The sequence below is a fragment of the Ciconia boyciana genome, unplaced genomic scaffold (assembly GCF_034638445.1).
Source record: "Ciconia boyciana unplaced genomic scaffold, ASM3463844v1 HiC_scaffold_39, whole genome shotgun sequence".
NCBI classification, from domain to species: domain Eukaryota; kingdom Metazoa; phylum Chordata; class Aves; order Ciconiiformes; family Ciconiidae; genus Ciconia; species Ciconia boyciana.
This window is the reverse complement of record NW_027328407.1, coordinates 261,719-281,411: the sequence shown is the minus strand read 5'-3', so window position 1 is coordinate 281,411 and position 19,693 is coordinate 261,719. Positions and strand designations below refer to the sequence as shown.

General features: G+C 51.9%; 1 protein-coding gene and 1 pseudogene across 1 annotated transcript; one reads left to right on the top strand and one right to left on the bottom strand.

Moving 5' to 3' along the window:
• Positions 1-44: 44 nt before the first annotated feature.
• Positions 45-1,085, bottom strand: LOC140645825 (olfactory receptor 14A16-like; annotated as a pseudogene).
• Positions 1,086-12,092: 11,007 nt separating this feature from the next.
• LOC140645824 (olfactory receptor 14A16-like) lies at positions 12,093-13,124 on the top strand. Its single transcript, XM_072849291.1, has one exon. The coding sequence runs from the start codon at positions 12,093-12,095 to the stop codon at positions 13,122-13,124; it is 1,032 nt and encodes a 343-aa protein (XP_072705392.1).
• The last annotated feature ends 6,569 nt before the right edge of the window (positions 13,125-19,693 follow it).

The window sequence follows — 19,693 nt, the reverse complement described above, 5'->3', positions numbered from 1 at the left end:
ATAAAATGCCCAAGGCACAGGAGGACGCAGAGATGAACTGGAAATCACTTCTGCAAAGACACGAGCAGCTGCTGACAGACAACTGATTGAATCACCTTCTTCAGTGCATCTTTGAGCTCCTGGTTCCTCATGCTGTAGATGAGGGGGTTTGCTGCTGGAGGCACCACCGAGTACAGCACAGCTGCCACCAGATCCAGGGATGGGGAGGAGATGGAGGGGGGCTTCAGGTAGGCAAAAAAAGAGGTGCTGACAAACAGGGAGACCACAGCCAGGTGAGGGAGACATGTGGAAAAGGCTTTGTGCTGTGCCCTCTCAGAGACCATTCTCAGCACAGCCCTGAAGATCTGCACATAGGACAGCACAATGAAAATAAAACATCCCAATGTTAAACAGGCACTAACCACAATAAGCCCAACTTCCCTGAGGTAGGAACGTGAGCAGGAGAGCTTGAGGATCTGGGGGATTTCACAGAAGAACTGGTCCACAGCATTGCCCTTGCAGAAGGGAATCGAAAATACATTGGCCGTGTGCAGCACAGCATAGAGGAAACCACTTCCCCAGGCAGCTGCTGCCATATGGACACAAGCTCTGCTGCCCAAGAGGGTCTCGTAGTGCAGGGGTTTGCAGATGGCAACATAGCGGTCGTAGGCCATGATGGTGAGAATGGAATACTCAGCAGACATCAACAAGAGAAAGAAAAAAACCTGTGTAGCACATTCCGTATAGGAAATGGCCCTGGTGTCCCACAGGGAATTGGCCATGGATTTGGGGACAGTGGTGGAGATGGAGCCCAGGTCAAGAACAGAGAGGTTGAGGAGGAATAAGTACATGGGGGTGTGGAGGTGGTAGTCGCAGGCTATGGTAGTGATGACGAGGCCATTGCCCAGGAGGGCAGCCAGGTAGATGCCCAGGAAGAGCCAGAAGTGCAAGAGCTGCAGCTCCCGCGTGTCTTCAAATGCCAGGAGGAGGAACTCAGCAATGGAGCTGCCGTTGGACATTTCCTGTCTCTGGGCATGGGGCATTGTCATAGGAGAAAAAGACAGTCACAAGTTAGGGGAGACTTCTCAGACCAAAATCAAAGCCATTTCCCATAGACCCTCCCCCTGGTACACACAGACACCCTTTTCTTTTCCTAGGAGACCTTTCTTCAGCTCTGTGGCTGCTGCCCTCCTTGGTGCTGGCTGTGTGAGTAATGAAGAGACAGGGACTCTGCCCAAGGGCTCTTGATAAGTCATTCCCACTGTGCAGAAGTGGGAAGGGGCAGGGACCAGTCCTGGTGTTCAACTTTGTCCTGTGAAACCACTGGTAACACAGAAGGGCCCGCCAGCATCTGCACTGCCACTGCTAAGGAACGGGAATGGTAACGGCAATTTAAGAGTTCTAGGGTTTTTTACAGCTCCCTCCCCACCTCCCCTAGCGAGTATTCTTGGATGTCAGAAACCCTCAGCATTTCTGCTGCCTCAAGCAGAACAGAGCGACTTCTGCGAGGCAAGAATGTTGCCTGTGGGTTAGTGCAGAGTGAGGGGAGCTGGTCTGTCCCGCTGATGGGTTCCCAGTTTCTCTGGGATTGCACCTTTCCGAGATGGAGGGTGATCATACGCCCATGTTACCCTTGAAAACCACCAGGCACTGCTGAGAGCAAAAGTATCCACCACAGACCACTAAATGTCTCATCCTTTGTCAAGGCCTCAGCACCCCACTTCTAGCCAAGGACACACATGGCTCATTTCACCAACCCAGCAGCATTTTCTCTGTCGTAGCATGTCTGCGCTTCTACGTGGGGCTTTTAGAAAACACCAAGATGCTATAGGACAGGTTTGCATCCTGGAGAGAAGCTCACAGCTGGGAATGACACCCCAACGAGATACACAAGTGTCCTAATGGTGGCATTTGTGTAAGGGAGAGTCACCTCATTCCTGGGATGCCCAGACTGCATTGCCCACAGCCCCACAGCTTAGAGGAAAGCTGGGACACTTGTTCCCATGGACACACCTGCATGGAAGGACACACAAGATCAGTGTGTGACTCTGCAGCTGAAACTCCCATCCCCAGACAGCCTGACAGCGAGAACAAGGTAACACTGACGATAACATGGACAAGTGGAGAAACAGGGAAAAATACAGTGAGCTGAGAGAGGCAAGTGGAGAGGCAGCCGGGCACTCAGGACAGCGTTACCCTCACCCAGCTGTGCACAGCACCTCCCAGACACCAACATTGCCAGGCAGCTGCTCTGAGCCCTGTGCTCTGCAGAGGGACATGGACACAAAGCTGGAGAGCTGCAGCACGGCTCTGCTGGAGCTCTGTCTGCAGAGGGGACAGCTAATGCCTTGTGCCCCATGGCAGTGAGGTTAGAGGCTTTGCTGGTGGGACAGGAGGCAGGGGGCTTGCTCAGAGGAAGGGGTCTGCAGTGGAGGGGATCGTAGGGAGATTTCTGAATTCTCCCTCCCATAACATTTCTGGTTTTCATTTCCTCTCATTCCCTGATCATATCTCTGTTGCCTGGTGATTTTCCTCCTGGGAGGTGTTTCCCTGTCCCATGTCTTTTCCCTGTCAGCGCTCACAGATCCCATCCCAACGTCTGTGCACTCACCCTGGCCCTACAGAAACCTGCCTGTTTGCAGGGCACTGGCTGCATGCATGGTCCTGTTTGCAGGTGGAAAAGGGCAGGTAAGAAACACCCTGATGGGGCCAGCAGAGGTGATGCTGGTGCTGTCCATAGGCAGAGGAGCAGCTGAAGGCATGTTATGAGGCTTCTGGCAAACCTACTGATCACTCAAAGTTGAAGTTCAGGAGTCTCAGTGACTTGTTAAAACTTGAGACCTCCTTTTCCTTGTATCCTTTTCTCTTCCCCCTCCACCGCACCCCCTGCCCCCCATCTCCCTGGCATAGGAAACTGAAAAGCAGACTCAGGAAAGCTCCTTATCTTTATAGCAATCCTTGTCTTGATCTTCTCCTTGAGACATCTCCTTGGAAATATCCTGGGGGTGATCTGCAGCTGTGAGCAGCTCTGACGCATGCAGCACTCCCTTGACAGCAGAAAGACGTTACCTTTCTGGGAGTCACTCCTTCCACCCACAGCTTCTCCCCACAGCTCATTGGGGAGCACCCCGGGCAGGCTGAGTGTTGACCCTGGCAGGAGGCAGAGTCCCTGCCCAGCACACAGCCCCTGGGGCACAGGGACCCTGCTCTGAAGGACAGTCCTGGGTATCCCCAGGTTCACACCCGGCTTCACGCCCCTGCAGCCATCCCTGGGAGAAAGCAGCCATCATGCCCTGTCCCTCTGATGGTGCAGCAGGCAATCCCTTCCTGGGAGCACATCCTCTTCCTCCTCTACACCAGAGAATCTCTGACAGTTGAACTTACATACCTCATAGGCTGCGTGATGTGCCAGTTTTGGAGATCCCTCCAGGATCTGCAGATGCAATGCCCTGCAGCCACAGACTTACTGTCTGTGAAGAATTATCTTCGAATAAGCTCTCAGCATCATCACACTCCAGACTGCTTTTAACCTCTCTCCGTTGCTCCTCTCCCCTCTGCACCTGCAGGCAGTGCCCTCAGCCCTGCTGCCCTTTGCAGAGGAGCTGCTCCTGGGCAGAGCTGTCTCTCTGCAGCGCTGCCCGCTTGCCATGAGCTCCCTCCATCCCAGGAGCCCAGCCCAGCTCAGCAGCAGAGGACCAGCCCAAGGCAGCACTTTCTCTGCCCCCTCTGGGCTCCCTCCAGGTGTCCCTGGGGCTGCAGGGGAACCTGCTGGGAAACAGGCTGAAGTCAGCACTCATGTTCCCTCCGTCAGCTGGGGAGAGACACTTCTTCCCAGCACTGTCATTTCTGTTATGAGGAAAAGATTTGGGCATGAGAATCACCTTTCCTTGTTCCATCATTAGACAGGACACCTGGAAATGAGATTTAAGGGAGCTCCTTTACCTGTTCTGAGGGAAGGGATTCAGCTGAGTCAATGGAGCATCTCATCCTGGGTGTGTAGTCCTGGTGCTGGAAGGGGACTCAGCTCCCTCCCATGCCTGCCACAAACCCACAGGCGGTGGGATTTCCTCGCTTCAGTCCAGCTGTGCACAAAACAGGCACCTGCATATGAGCTCCTTGTCTCAGCTCCCATGCTCATCAGTGCAGAGGGATGCTAGGAGTGAGATTCAAATGTCTGGTGACACTTGAGGTGCCAGATGTGGTCGAAGACATGTGCAGGGAACTGTAAACTGAAATGGAGCAGGTCATAGAGACAGGGCATCATTTGGGGCCATCCTCTTGGAGGCTGTTGAGAATTTTCTTTGGCCATCTGAAAGGTTGCCAAGTTATAGGCAGCTGAACTCAGGGCAGCTTCTAGAGGTATTCATCTGAACAGTTGGAGTCATGTGGCTTAGGGAGAGCTCAGCCTCTTTCATCTCCTTCTGCTGTATTTACCAGATCTCCACTGACTCCACTGGCAGGTTTCTCATGGTCATCCCCACATTGCCTAACAGAATTTTGGGCAGCTACTCAATTTAATGTTCAAATCCAGGCCCACAGAGCTATGGGAGATTCCAGGGCTTGCAGGAACAGCAGAGGACTTACAGGAAAGCAATTCCCATTCAGAGCGTGTGTGTGACAGACACCCCAGACAGCATCACAGGGAGTGCGATTTGCTGCCTGTGTGCCATTGACTGTTGCCATCAGTCAGGGGCATCGGTCATCAAATGCCATCAGAGAGGCAAGGTCTGTCCCTCCTCTACCCAATACCTGCAGGCATTGTGTGAACACGAAGCACATCACACTGGGGTCTTTACTCAGTCCCTTGATGATACAGTCAAGGAACAGACCAATCATTTTCCCAATGTGCCTGGATACATCTTGTCTTCAAAGACAGCATCCTTCAAGCACAGCAATGATCCTTATATAAACTCAGTTGAAACTGGAAAGTGAATGCAACAGGAACCAAGATGAGCTGTTACTACATCAGGAACAGTTAAAGAAGAAAGAGAGAGAATGTGGGATCACTGCTGAATTTAGTCAGAGTAGGTGTAGATAGATTTGAGATACTCTATGTCCTCTTTGCCTCAGTTATTGCCAGCAAGGTCTCTCAGGCCTTTGGGCTTTGAAGCAGTACTCCGGAGGAGAACAACCAGGGGTGGATGGGGATCAAGCCAGGGGTTACTTGAGCCAACTACACCCTTACCAGTCCGTGGGACTGGAGAGGTTGCATCCAAGGGTGCTGGTCAGCACGGTGAGCTCATGTGGATGACTGAGCACAGCCACCCCAGCAGTGGGCTTTCCCCATCTGTCAGGCTGAGGCATGCACACAAGATGGAAACATCTTTATCATCACTGATGGCACAGGAGGGACCTTCCTTCCTGTTGCATTCTCAGGGCTATCCTCTTCATCAGCCTCCACCCACAGACGTCCCCTGCTTTCCATTGCTGGTTTCACACATGGTTTTGAGCATTTGCTAAAGCCACCAGCCATCCCCTTGTTTCTCACTGACATCCCCCAACCCTTTCTCCCACACCTACACATGGCCAAGCACTACTGCTTAGGGTCACTCACTCTTCAGAAGAGGCCTTGAGCATTTTGGATCTTCCAGATGCTTTTTACAATCTTCCTTGCTGCCTCCAGAGCTCACGGTGAGCTTTCCTGGCCACAACAGGGCCTTTTGTACACTACCTTTTATGAAATGGCTGTCTCTTTATGACTGTCTGTGCAGAAAGAGCAGTCACAGAAATGCACCAAATATATCAGAGCAGATGCTGAGTGAAGTGCCAGTAAGAACCAGGTGAGCTAGCCCCATGCCTGTGTCTTCCTGGCAAGGAATCTGTCCTGAGAAGGGGATCCAGCCTCTCCCACTCTCTGGAGAAGAAAACCAGCCGTGTCCATGCCACCTGGGGACACAAAGGTGACTTTTGCAAGACCACCCTTCATCTGAACCACTTCAGATATGTACTGGTGGATTGGGTATCACGCTGTATATTGCAAATACTGATTCCATTGGGATTGCTCAGAGGGGCTACCACAGATGCAGATTGCTCTGCTGCACATACGTATATTGAGGCAGATTAATGCTTTTGTTGTTGAGTTTGTTGTTGTAGATACTGACATTCTTAGGGAAATCACAGAAACACTTGAAGGATAATTGGAGGGTTGCCACCTTAGCAGCCCTCCAGTGATCTGGTTCCTGTTTGCCATTGTCTCACTGTCATTGGGCAGGGTGTGGTGTAAAAGGTGCTGAGCAGAGGGGGATAATCACTCCTTCTGGCTGTGCTCCTGCTCACACAGCCCAGGATGCTGTTGGCCGCCTTCACTGCTGGCTCCTCTTTTTCCTCATGAAACTCAAGCACCACCAGAGCCATTTCCACAGAGCTGCTGCCCAGCCACGCAGTTCCTGGCCTCTGTCGCTGCAGCCTATAACTCCCCAGCTCAGTCCTTGGGTCTTTTTAGAAGATGTATGCAGGATGGGCTTTTTGCTTTCTCCAGTCCTGATGACCTTCCACAATGTATCAGAGCAGCCCTGCTATGACATGGGCCTGGTCTCTCAACATCCTGGGATTCATCCCATCTGGTCCAATGGACTATGAAGGGTTGAGCTTACCTAAGTAACCCCTGACTTGACCTCCATCCACTGCTGCATTTGCCTGGGGCACATGGAACTGGGAGACCTTACTGGTGAAGACAAAATCAATTGCACCTCACACCTATCTACACCAAAATTTAGGAAATTCAGCCACACATTATCTTCATTTTGTCTTTTTGTCAGACCACAGCTGTAGTGAGCTCTGCTGCCCTTCTCTGCTGCTCACGTGGGCTCCCCCACTAAATTTGCAAGACCAGGCCAAAGCTTGCTCCTCTGAGGTCTGGCATCTGCACTTTTCTATTCTCCTTCGCCTTGCGAGGTGAGACCCCACTATTCCATGGTCATGATGTAACCAGATGTAACCAAAATTATTAGTTCGTTCTTTTGTAACTAAGCAACATAGAGATAGGAGCAGGTTAGACAATGCTTTAATATTGTGTTTGTACACCTATGGCTATGGATATGCTACTATGCCAAAGACAATTGGACAAGGAGTAGTACGGACATGCTGCTATGTTCCCAGTACAGCCCCAGCCCATCTTGACAAAGAGTCGAGGGTGGTTAGAATAATTGGTTTGTGTTAAGGGTGCCAAATCATTGTTAGGGACCATGCACCATGAAGAAGGGGAGCAAGTTACATAAGCAAGGTGGGACTGCACATTTCCAGAAGAAGGGGTCAACTAAAGGACACACCTGTATGACAACCAAGGACCACCAGAGACCCCCACGGAAGCCCCTCGGAGCTCAAGGACGCATGCGTAATGACCACGCAAATATGATAATGAGTTCCAGGAAATAGAATGAATATGCATTATCATTCTGGGAAATGTGATGCATATGTATGTAACTGGACAATATAAGTTTCGGCTGATATAACCTGCGGTATGCACGCTAGGTGGAACGATCCCCCGTGCATCCGGCGCCATAATAAAGAATGCCTGCTTCTTAATACTACATTGGTGTTAAGGAGTTTGATTCCCGATTTCGGTGACAATGACAGCCAAGGCTGACACTGGTTTTCACATCCATTTACAGTTCTTCCTTCTTTGGGAGGAACAGATGCAGATGAGCATCACCATTGCTGACCAATCTGGCAGCTGTGCTATAAAGATCTGTGTCCCAAGCTGTGTCTTGACCAAGCCCCTCCAGAAAGCTCCAGGACTGTTTGCCTGCTGTTGTGGTCCCCTCCCAGTGAATGCCAGGGTAATTAAAGTCCACAGGGGTACTTCAATGGGTTCTTTGTCTCCCACCAAAATGTCACCCTTACCAGCCTCTCCTCTGACCCTCACCCAACATGTTCATCCCATAGAGGAGCTCCACACACCTAAGCAGCTCCTTCACACTGAGGACACTTCCCTCCTGACCTTTCTGGCCTCCTGATCATCCTGTACCCACCCATCACAGCAGCCCAGCCATGTGAGCTGTCCCAACAGGCTCAGCTGTTCTTCCCTCAAAGTGGAATGAAGAGATTGCACACACAGCCCCAGCTCCTCCTCTCTGTGCCCCAGGCTGAAGGCATCAGTGCATGTCTGGGCTGCAGCACCTCAGCTGGGGCACATTTGGGCTGAGAGCAGACTTGCAGCAGGGAAACCTGCTACCAAGCCCCCAAGACCTCAGCTGTGCAAAGGCTTTGCTTCAGAGCAGAGACATGCTGGAGTGGATGCCAGAGGGCAGTGTGAAGAAGAAATGAGGTGCCCACAAAGGGATCAAAGCCCGCTCTCCCCAAGGCCAGAGAGAAACAGAGCTTGGCATTGCAGCCTGAGCAGGAGAGGGGTTTGCTGTCTGTTGTGTGTCTGCAGCCCTGAGGGCCTGTGGTGGAGGTGAAGCTGATCTCAGGAAGGAAGAGATGATGTTGAAAATGTCCTTGGCATTGGACATCCTGTGATACCAGCATGATGAAAATCACTGGCCTGGCCCACAATTGTGACATGGAGGGGATGGTTAAACGATGGGGGAGAGAAGAACGAGGAGAGTTTGAGAGGGAATGCACATGAGTGCATGAGACCCTGGTGTGATGTGCTTTGTATTCATGCACTGCCCTGCATCCACTGGAAAGAGGGGGGAACAACCTTGTGTCAGTGCAGTGGTGCAATTCAGTCACTGGCCCAAAGGCACTGAATCTGTCTGAGATGCCCTGGGTGATGCCTGTCACACAGCTAGTTTGAAAGGCGATGGGGTTCCTGTATAGGATCTTTGCTGTCCATGTCAGCTGTATGTAGTTGTGCTGCAGAGCCCTGGCATCTCATGTGATCAGGGTGAGCCCTGGCATCTCACCCCTGGCATCTCTACAGGCCTGTATCTGGATATTACATTAAGATTCAGCTGCCCTGAATTAGTTTAGACAATTGGAGTGCAAGGGATGCACTTGACAAAACTGCCATTTTACTTGAAGGATGTGTAGAAAATACAGTTGATGGTGACGAGAAACAGAAACAGAGCCCTCACTATGCCGCATGACTCCATTTGATCAGCTGAATACCTCTATAGGCAGCCCTGTACATAAGGAATAGAGTGGTCCTCAATTTGGGCATCTGCTATCATTCCAGCTGGCCAATTTAATTTCCCATCAGCCTCCAAGAAGAAGCCCCCAGATGCTGCCCTGTCTCTATGAACTGCTTCATTAGAGCTTGCAGTCACCTGCACATATCTTGGACCACCTCCTGAACCCCAAAAGTCACCAGGTGCTGGTGTCTGAACAGCTCACTCCTGGTCTCCATCTCCATTCTTACCATGGGAGCTGAGACAAGGAGCTCACATGCAGGTGCCCAATTTGTGCACACCTGAAGTGAGGCAAGAGGAATCCCACCTCCTGGGGGTTTGTGGTCTGCATGGGAGTGAGCTGAGTCCCCTTCCAGCCCCAGGACTACAGACCCAGGATGAGATGCCTCTGTGGACTCTGCTGAATCCCTTTCCTCAGCAGGGGTACAGGAGATCCCTCCCTGTCACTGTCTGTGTGTCCTGTCTAATGATGGGACAAGGAAAAGTGATCATAGGAATCTGAGTCTAAATCTGAGTCTGGGAAGTGAAATAACACAGCTGGAAAGAAGTGTCTCTCCCCATGTGAGGGAGGGAACATGAGTGCTGACTTCAGCCTGTTTCCCAGCAGGTTCCCCTGCAGCCCCAGGGACACCTGGAGGGAGCCCAGAGGGGGCAGAGAAAGTGCTGCCTTGGGCTGGTCCTCTGCTGCTGAGCTGGGCTGGGCTCCTGGGATGGAGGGAGCTCATGGCAAGCGGGCAGCGCTGCAGAGAGACAGCTCTGCCCAGGAGCAGCTCCTCTGCAAAGGGCAGCAGGGCTGAGGGCACTGCCTGCAGGTGCAGAGGGGAGGTGAGAGAAATAAGAGAGAGGTTAAAGGCAGTTGGGAGTGCGAGGACAGAGGAAAGCTCACTTGGAGAATAACCTTCACAGCCCTCTACATGGTAAGTCTCTGGCTGTAGGGCATTGCAGCTGTCGTTCTGGTAGGGATCTCCTAAAGCTGGCACATCCCACAGATTATGGGATTTGTAAATTCAACTCTCAGAATTTCTCTAGTGTAGAGGAGGAGGACAGGTTCCAGAGCTGGGAGTCCTTACTGAACCATCGGAGGGACATGGCATGATGTTGGCCTCCTCCCAGGTATGGCTGCAGGGGTGTGAAGCTGGGTGTGCAGCCAGGGGTCTGTGTGCTGTCCTTCAGAGGAGGGTCCCTGTGCCCCAGGGGTCTGTGTGCTGGTCAGGGACTCTGCTGCCTGCCAGGGTCAGCACCCAGCCTGCCTGGGGAGCTCCCCAATGAGCTGTGGGGAGAAGCTGTGGGTGGAAAGAGTGACCCCCAGCAAGGCAGGGTCCTTCTGCTGTTGAGACAGTGCTGTGTGGGTCAGGGCTGCTCAGAGCTTCAGGTCACCTCCAGAATATTTCCAATAGGAGTTTTCAAGGAGAAGGTCAAGAGAAGGATTACTATAAAGATAAGGAACTTTCCTCAGTCTGTTTTCAGTTTCCTACTGTTGGGGAATGGGAGGCGATAAATGATAACGGATTTCTGAATTTTGACAAGTCACTGAGACTCCTGAGCTGTAACTTTGAGTGATCAGTAGGTCTGCCACAAAGCTCCTAGAGTGCCTTCAGCCACTCCTCTGCCTATAGATAGCACCAGCTTCACCTGTGTTGGACCCATCAGGGTGTTTCTTACCTGCCCTTTTCCACCTGCACACAGGACCATGCATGCAGCCAGTGCCCTGCAAACGGGCAGGTTTCTGTAGGGCCAGGGTGAGTGCACAGACATTGGGATGGCATCTGTGAGCACTGACAGGGAAAAGACATGGGACAGGGAAACACCTCCCAGGAGGAAAATCTCCAGGAAGCAGAGATATGATCAGGGAATGAGAGGAAACGAAAACCAGAAATGTTGTGGGAGGGAGAATTCAGAAATCTCCCTATGATCCCCTCCAATGCAGACCCCTTCCCCTGAGCAAGCCCCCTTGCCTCCTGTCCCACCCAGCAAAGCCTCTGCCCTCAGGGCTGTGGGGTCCAAAGCGTGAACCACCTCCTCTGCAGCCAGAGCTCCAGCAGAGCTGTGCTGCAGCTCTCCAGCTATGTGTCCATGTCCCTCTGCAGAGCACAGGGCTGAGAGGATACTGATCTTGTGTGTCCTTCCATGCAGGTGTGTCCATGGGAACAAGTGTCCCAGCTTTCCTCTCAGCTGTGGGGCTGTGGGCCATGCAGTCTGGGCATCCCAGGAATGAGCTGAATCTCCCTTGCTCAAATGCCATCATTACGACCCATGGGTATCTCCTTCAGGTTTCCTTCCAAGCAGTGAAATTCTCTCCAGGATGCAAACCTGTCCTATAGCATCTTGGTGTTATCTGAAAGTGCCACGTAGAAGCACAGACATGCTACGACAGAGAAAATGCTGTTGGGTTGGTGAAATGAGCCATGTGTGTCCATGGCTAGAAGTGGGGTGCTGAGACCATGAGAAAGGGTGAGACATTTAGTGGTCTGTGGTGGATCTCTCTGCTCTCAGCAGTGCCTGGTGGTTTTTAAGGGTAACATGGGGGGTGATCACCCTCCGTCCCAGAAAGGTGCAAGCCCAGAGAAACTGGGAACTCAACAGAGAGACAGACCAGCTCCCCTCACTCTGCACTAACCCACTGGCAACCCTCTTGCCTCGCAGAACTCACTCTGTTCTCCCTGAGGGCAGCAGAAATGCTGAGGGTTTCTGACATCCAAGAATACTCACCAGGGGAGGTGGGGGGGCAGCTGTAAAAAACCGTAGAACTCTTAAACTGCCTTTACCATTCCCGTTCCTTAGCATTGGGAGTGCAGATGCTGGTGGGCCCTTCTGTGTTACCAGTGGTTTCACAGGACAAAGTTGAACACCAGGACTGGTCCCTGACCCTACCCACTTCTGCAGAGTGGGGCTGACTTATCAAGAGCCCTTGGGCAGATGCCCTGCTCTTCGTCACTCACATGGCCAGCACCAACGAGAACTGCAGGCACAGAGCTGAAGGAAGGTCTCCTAGAAGAAGAAAAGGGTGTCTGTGTGTAACAAGGGGAGGGTCTATGGGAAATGGCTTTGATTTTGGTCAGAGAAGTCTCCCCTAACTTGTCACTGTCTTTGTCTCCTATGGCAATGCCCCATGACCAGAGGCAGCAGATGTCCAACAGCAGCTCCATCACCCACTTCCTTCTCCTGGCATTTGAAGACACGCGGGAGCTGCAGCTCTTGCACTTCTGGCTCTTCCTGGGCATCTACCTGGCTGCCCTCCTGGGCAATGGCCTCATCATCACTACCATAGCCTGCGACCACCGCCTCCACACCCCCATGTACTTCTTCCTCCTCAACCTCTCTGTTCTTGACCTGGGCTCCATTTCCACCACTGTCCCCAAATCCATGGCCAGTTCCCTGTGGGACACCAGGGCCATCTCCTACTCGGGATGTGCTGCACAGGTCTTCTTTGTATTATTCTTGTTTGGTGCAGAGTTTCCTGTCCTCACCATCATGGCCTACGACCACTACATTGCCATCTGCAAACCCCTGCACTACGGGACCCTCCTGGGCAGCAGAGCTTGTGTCCACATGGCAGGAGCTGCCTGGAGCAGTTGTTTCTTCTATGCTGTGCTGCACACGGCCAATACATTTTCACTACCCCTCTGCCATGGCAATGCCGTGGACCAGTTCTTCTGTGAAATCCCCCAGATCCTCAAGCTCTCCTGCTCAGACTCCTCCCTCAGGGAAGTTGGGCTTCTTATGGTTAGCAGTTTTCTTTATTTTGGATGCTTTGTTTTCATTGTGCTGTCCTATGTGCAGATCTTCATGGCCGTGCTGAGGATCCCCTCTGAGCAGGGACGGCACAAAGCCTTTTCCACGTGCCTCCCTCACCTGGTTGTGGTCTCTCTGTTTATCAGCACTGGCACATTTGCCTACCTGAAGCCTCCATCCATCTCCTCTCCATCCCTGGACCTGGTGATTGCAGTTTTGTACTCGGTGGTTCCTCCAGCATTCAACCCCCTAATCTACAGCATGAGGAACCAGGAGCTCAAGGATGCAGTGTGGAAACTGATTATGAGTGTTTTTCTGAAGCAACAAACTTCTGCATAGCAGTTATAAAGTAACTCATTGCAGGCCCAGCCTGTCTTCTTTATTTTTTGTTGTTTGTGGTGGTTTTTTACTTGTGAGAATGTCATCCCCGTTCAAATTCACTGTCTGCTTTACTTTCCTGACCAAGCGGCTGTGTAAATGAGGAGCTGTGCCTTCTGTGTGTTGAAACAAAATAAAGGGCCCTTCAGTGATTATTTTTTTTTTCCCCTGAGATTCTTCCTCCAAGGCCATTTTGGAGCTGCAGGAACAGTTTCTGTGTGCAGATTTGGAGGGGACAATAATCCCGGCATGGCAGCACTTCCCGGAAGCAGCAGCGCTTGCTCTTCCAGGGCTCTTCTCTTTCCGCTTCCACACTCTCTTTCTGATCCCTTGTGTTGGTGTAAGGCCTGAGCGCTCTGGCAGCTTGGTCACAGTCCTGCTGCGTGGTAGTCCTGTGACCGCAGACAGGGACAGGCAATGGGCACTTCTGTGACAGGGCTGGCCTCCATAACAGCATTTCCATAAAGAAAGGTGATCTCCTGAGGGCAGTGCCTGAAGGCTTAGGTCTTCTTTCAAAGTTGCTGTCAAGAACTTGCTCAAGAAAGTGCCCTGTTGAGGAAAACACCAGTGAACAGCTAAAGTGTGTGAGTGTGCAGGGTGGGGGCACGCAGCAGTGTCCCTTGCACAGAAAGGCCTCCAGGGACAGACTTGAAGGACCAGCAGAACAGGGTCTGGTCTGTGACCTTGTTTGCTGGACACCCTGGGCAAGGTACCCCAGGACAATCCTCACAGACCAGCCCCTTGCAACCACCATTCCCAGCACTGGCCTCTCACTCCAGCTCAGAGAGGCTGTTTGTCCTTCCACGGAAGGACACTGACTGACCAGGTCAGAAGTCCATGTTTGCATTGTTCAGAGGAGACTTAAGCATGCACATCGTGTGCGTGTGGGGACATGAACCCGAGTGAGCACAAATGCCATCAGCGATTCCTAGAGGTGCCATGAACGCCAGAGGGACAGACAGTGCCTCGAGGTCAATTCACTTGAGAGTAACGTCCCCTGGGAAACCAACCACCTGAATGCAGCACTGGGATGTGCTTCTGTGAACCAAGGTCCCTGCGTCCATTCCTCATGCTGTGATGCAGAGCAGGGCGATACACCGCAGGGCTGAGGTGCCTCCCAGCCTCTGGGAGTGGCAAGAGGAGGCCAGAGAGTCACCATGCCTGCTGCAGTGCACTGCCTCCGCATGTGCAAGGGAAGGACTCGTGCCTCTGAACACCCCTGTGTGCATGAGGAGTGCATGAGGCCAGCTTAGATGTGGACACTTCACAGGGCCCTGCCATTTCTGTGTATGACTCCAGGAACAAACCCCACTGTCCCAGTGAGATTCATCTCACCCGCCTTGGAATGGCTCATTGCAAATGCTCCTGTCTGCTCACGTCACCCTTTCTGGATTGTGCCCCGAAATGTGTCAGAGAAGTCAGAGAGGTTCTGGGGTTCTTGGAAAAGGCAGACATGAAACCTTTCTTCAAGAAGGGCAAGAAGGAGGATTGGGAGAATTACAGGCAGGTCAACCTCCCCTCAGTGCCAGAGAAGGTGATGGGAAAATACTCCTGCAGCCAATTCCAGGTACTCGTAGGACAAGAAAGGGACTGCGGAAGCTGTATGGGTCAGGGAACGAAGGGGATGTTTTGTACCTGGACTTTAGCAAAGGTTTTGTCATGGTCTCCCACAGCCTCTTTACAGCCAGATTGGTGATATCTGGGCTGAAGGAATGGATGATGTAGTGGGTATGAAGTTGGCTGGTGGATCAAGCCCAAATGTCACCAGTGGTAGCGTCCTCCTGGAGGCAACTTACTAGTGGCATCCCTCAGCGCAAGCACTTGGGCCAACGCTGTTGAATGTCTCTATTAACTGCCTGTACAATGTGACGGAGTGCCTTTACAGCTGCTTTGTGGATGATGCCAAACTCGGCAGAGCCCTTGAGCAACCTCATCTGGTTAACGCTGCCTTGAGCAGGACAGCCGGACAGGATGATGTTCAGGGGTCTCTTCCAACCTGAGTTATTCTATGATTCAATGAATCCTTTCCTTGGAGATCTTTCTGAAGACAAAATAGACAGAGGAAGAAGGAAAAACAGCAAAGTAGAAGTAGAGATATAACATGCACCAATATAAATATAGCAGTTCTTCTGATGAACGTTTCTCCACTCAAAGCGTTGGTAGGCAATCTATTAGATAAATGTGATGAAACAAGCTTACTTTTATCTGCTCATGTACTGGGCCACAGAGAGTGTGATGGTTGGGTACAGTGTCACGTGGTCAGTTGTGTCTCAGGAACTCATAATCCAGTAGGAAGCCAATGGCTGCAAAGGGGGCTGTGAGGTCACTTCTGCCTCTGGAGGTGATAGGCCAACAGCAGGAATGTGCCTGGGAAAGGGACTGTGAGGTCACTTCTTGCTGAAATAGCTGATAGCTCAGCCCTTGACTCATGGCGGGGGTATGTGCTTTTAAGCTCACATCTGCCAGGGTCTCTGACAGGCCAGCAGAAGGCACCTGGTTGGCACATTGACTGGGAGATCCCCTCTGCCGAAGGACCTAGGCTCGCTCCAGGAAGGGGGCTTACATTTTGGTTGTCCTGTCTCTCCTGCCTGAGTACATGATGGGACAGCAGCAGGCACGCAGCTTAGTCTTCTCTATCCGAGAAGCTGAAAGGCTGGCAGCCTTGGGAGATGATGGTGAGGTTACTTGTGTGTGGTCAGGTGAAAGGCCAGCAGAAGGCTGATGGGTTGGGATGCCTGCTGGAAGGGTTGTTTCCCAGATGGTGGAGCTCTCCTTGGAGGTAGGAAACAGCAGGAGAGGGAAACCCTGCTACACAGTGCAGCTTGGAAGGTGGAGATAGGGCATGAGGAGGAAGAAATGTCACTCAAAGGGTAGTGCTGTGGTACATGAAGTCCTCCAGAAGGAGTATGAGATCAGTCCATGTCTTTGTGTTTCAAGGAAGAGAGTGTGAGGGTGGACAGATTTCAGTGAATGTATGGAAATGTCGGGGTGAGAGCAAAGTGAGGAAGCGAGATGGGTGTCTGCAGCCTGCAGGGCAAAAGAAGCAGCTGTGGGACAGCGTAGGACAACCTGTGGTGGAGATGGCAAAGAGCGCTGGCAAGGATGGAAGTCATCAAGAGAACCCAAGGCTTGGTCCCTTTGGTTACAGCAATTTTCTGTGCCATGAAGGCCTATGAGGAGCCATGTTGTCCTAAGGCACTGGGGCCTCACTGCCTCCTTGCACACCCCCAGTAGGGCTGGGAACTGTCATAGCGTTGTCCTTCCCTCAGCACCACACACCCCACATCCCACTGCCCCAGGAAGAGCCCTGAGCACTGTGTGAAGGACAGGATCTGCCTTCCCCGGGGCTGGGGGTCAGAGCTTGGCCTTTCTGCTTCCTAGAACAAAGCCAGGGTTTTCTCAGCATCTCAGCTGCCTGCACAGTGCCTTTGCCTCCCTGTCATCATGGCCTCCAATTGTCTGCTCTAACGAGTCCCTTGGGAGGCTTTGTCAGTAATGGCCCTCAGTGGGGCTCATTAATGCTTCAAGGTACTTTGGGTTTGGCTTTTGGTGTTGACTCTTTGAGAGGTTTGTGCAATCTCCTCTCAGTACCTGAGGTTCAAGGACTCAGCACCAAATGCCCCATGGGGCTCATTAAACTAAAGCAAGCCCTAACGAGCTGTGCGCCTTCCTGTAATTTTCTTCTAGTCTTGTACAGTTAATTCGAGAGTTTTACTAGTGCACTGCTGGAGAAAGATTTCAAAGAACTTCTAATAAACATGATCTTTTATTTTAAAGTGTGTATTTCATTACTTTTCAATTTAGAGAAGAGACAATAGAAGCATTCTCTGTTTGATATTGATCCAGGGTCTCTCCTAAGGATGTCTGCACCGGTAGGAGAAGCTGTCCCTTGAGGTCTGACACAGTATGGACAACCTTGCTCCTCACCTCCCCAACCCCACCATTTCTCTCATTGCCCACCTGGGACTCGCATCCCTTTTCCTTACATCAGACTTCTCCTCTGCAGTCTGCAGCTGGATGGCACAGCTCCTTCTTACCAGCTCCCACCCGCTTTCCTTAGAGACCTGGTTGCACAAAGGCAAAGAGGGGTTTTCTTATTTTTGAACAAACAAATTAAAACTGATTAAGATTCACCATTCAAATCAAACACACTCCTCAACTGTATGCCAAGTACAACCTGCCACCCATGAGGTTCACCTCCCACAAGGCATAATCATGCAAGAAATGTTTTAGACAGAAAGGACATTATAAAATAGACACAATTAAAGAGTTGGCTCTTTGGACAGAATTATACAGACCACTGAATTTTAGGCAGGCTTTTTAACTGAGGCCTACAGCATTAAGAAGGATAATTTTTGTGTCTTGCATAGAGCCCAGGGCCCCAAAACACTTCCTGCCCTGGACTGTCCATTCCACCTCTAACTCTTGGCACAGAGTGAGTCACGCTTGGAGGTGTTGACCACTCTTGCCTGATGGAGGAAAGCAAGGTACAAAGCTTCGGGGAAATGTTCTCCTCTTTTTGGATGGCCAAATTTGCACTAATCTCATCAAATCTGTTTTTTCTATCTATGCAAGTATATGGAAAAACCTTTATTTATGTATAGGTAAATGTATCAAAAATGTGTAGGTGTGTCCAGTTACTCAGCAAAATACATTTCCTACCAGCACTCTCAAAGGAAGAATCTTTGTTCTGAGGAATTACTGTATTTAGACCGTCTTTGTCACTCCGTCCCCAGCTAGAGCCACCTTGTCTGTCAGGAAGAGACCAGCCCTCATCAGCTCATCGAGTGTCTAGTGTGTCAAGATGCGGTCTTCCACATCCTCCAGGCATCTCCTGGGTTACTTGTGCCCAGCCCTGGTGCCCTCCCAGCAGACTGGGGGGTGGTTCAACTTGCCACATAACTGAGGACCTGTGACCATGAGGCTTCCTCCAAGGCAAGGCTCTGTGCACGCCAGCCTCCCCTTTGCCCAGAGCTCAGCTCCACCTCCTCACACACCTGCCTGCCTTCCTGAGGAGCCCTTGCCGTCCATGGCTGCCCTCCCACCACTCGAGCTGTCCCACCAGGGCTCTGCAGTCCCCGTGGGGAGCACGTTGCTGCCTGCCCAGCAGAAACAACAGCGCTGCAAAGGGGAGAGGAGAGGCAGGCAAAGGGGAAGGGTTCTGGGAGGTTGGCTGGGAGGCTGCTCCTGTTGCTGGAAATGGATCACGCAAGGAGAGACATTGTAGCTGGGAGGTGGATTTTGAAGTCACTTCTTTGGAAAGAACCCAAGTGGCCAGGTGCTGAGGTAGGAGCCGTGATGTTGCCTGGAGCGTCGGATAACACACCCAGCAGTGCTGAGAGCTTGGGAGAGGGGGGATGCAGAGGAAGGTGAAGGTGACATGGCTGGGAGGTGGACTGAGATGCCATTTCTACTGCAGTAACCTGACTGACTTGTGGCAGGCAGGCCGATACTGTGACATCATCAAGTGCATCACAACCCCAAAGCGACACAGATGACAGCTCAGGCTGTGGAGAGGGGTAGAGGTAGGCAAAGCCAACGTGGTTGGGCTGTTGCTTGTGAGGTCACCTGATGACAGCAATGTGATTGTCCAGGAGCAGGCAGGCATCATGAGGTCATCAAGGACACCAGATGGGACGGCTGCAGACAGATGACTGGGCCCGTAGTGAGGCCCTGCCCTGGGGTGAAGCCACCTGTACATGCCATGGGAAACTATGGGAGGTGGCATGAGAAACTGCAGGATGTGACAGTGAAGAGCGTGAGAAGGGACCAGAAGTATGGGCAGCACCGTGTGTCCCGGCTGGGTCTCGCAGGTGGCTGCAGGCTTGAGGAGTGGCCAAACAGCACAGAGGAGAGCACTGGGGACCTTCTGGGCAGTCAAGGTCGTCAGTGCCCGGAGAAGCCATCAGTGATGCCACTGAAGTCCCAGAGGACCTAGGCAATGGTATTCAAACTATCACAGTTGGGTACAAATGGAGAAAACCTGAGACCATTGGGGAAAAATAATTGCTGAGGGTTATGAATTGGGGAGGAGACTGGGGCAGAGAAAGGGAAGGATCAAGGTGGATCGTGGAAGAAGCAGCCTGTGGAAGAGGGGGCAGGAGGGGGCTGTAAGGGTCCAGCTGCCCATGGGGAGGTGGCTGGTCAGTGCCGGTCTGGCCAAACCCTCTGCCTGATCACCGTGGTGTCTCCTGCTTATGATTCTGGCTTCAGTTGGGGTAGAGTTAATTATCTTCACAGTAACTGGTATGGGGCTATGTTTTAGATTTGTGATGAAAACAGTGTTGATAACACACCAATGTTTTAGTCATTGCTGAGCAGTGCTTGCACAGCGCCAAGGCCTTTTCTGCTTCTCATGTTGCCCCGCCAGCGAGTAGGCTGGGAGTGCACAAGGAGTTGGGAGGGGACACAGCTGGGACAGCTGACCCCAACTGACCAAAGGGATATTCCAGACCATAGGATGTCACGCTCAGGAATAAAAGCTGGGGGGAAGAAGGAGGAAAGGGGGAATGTTCAGATTTATGGGATTT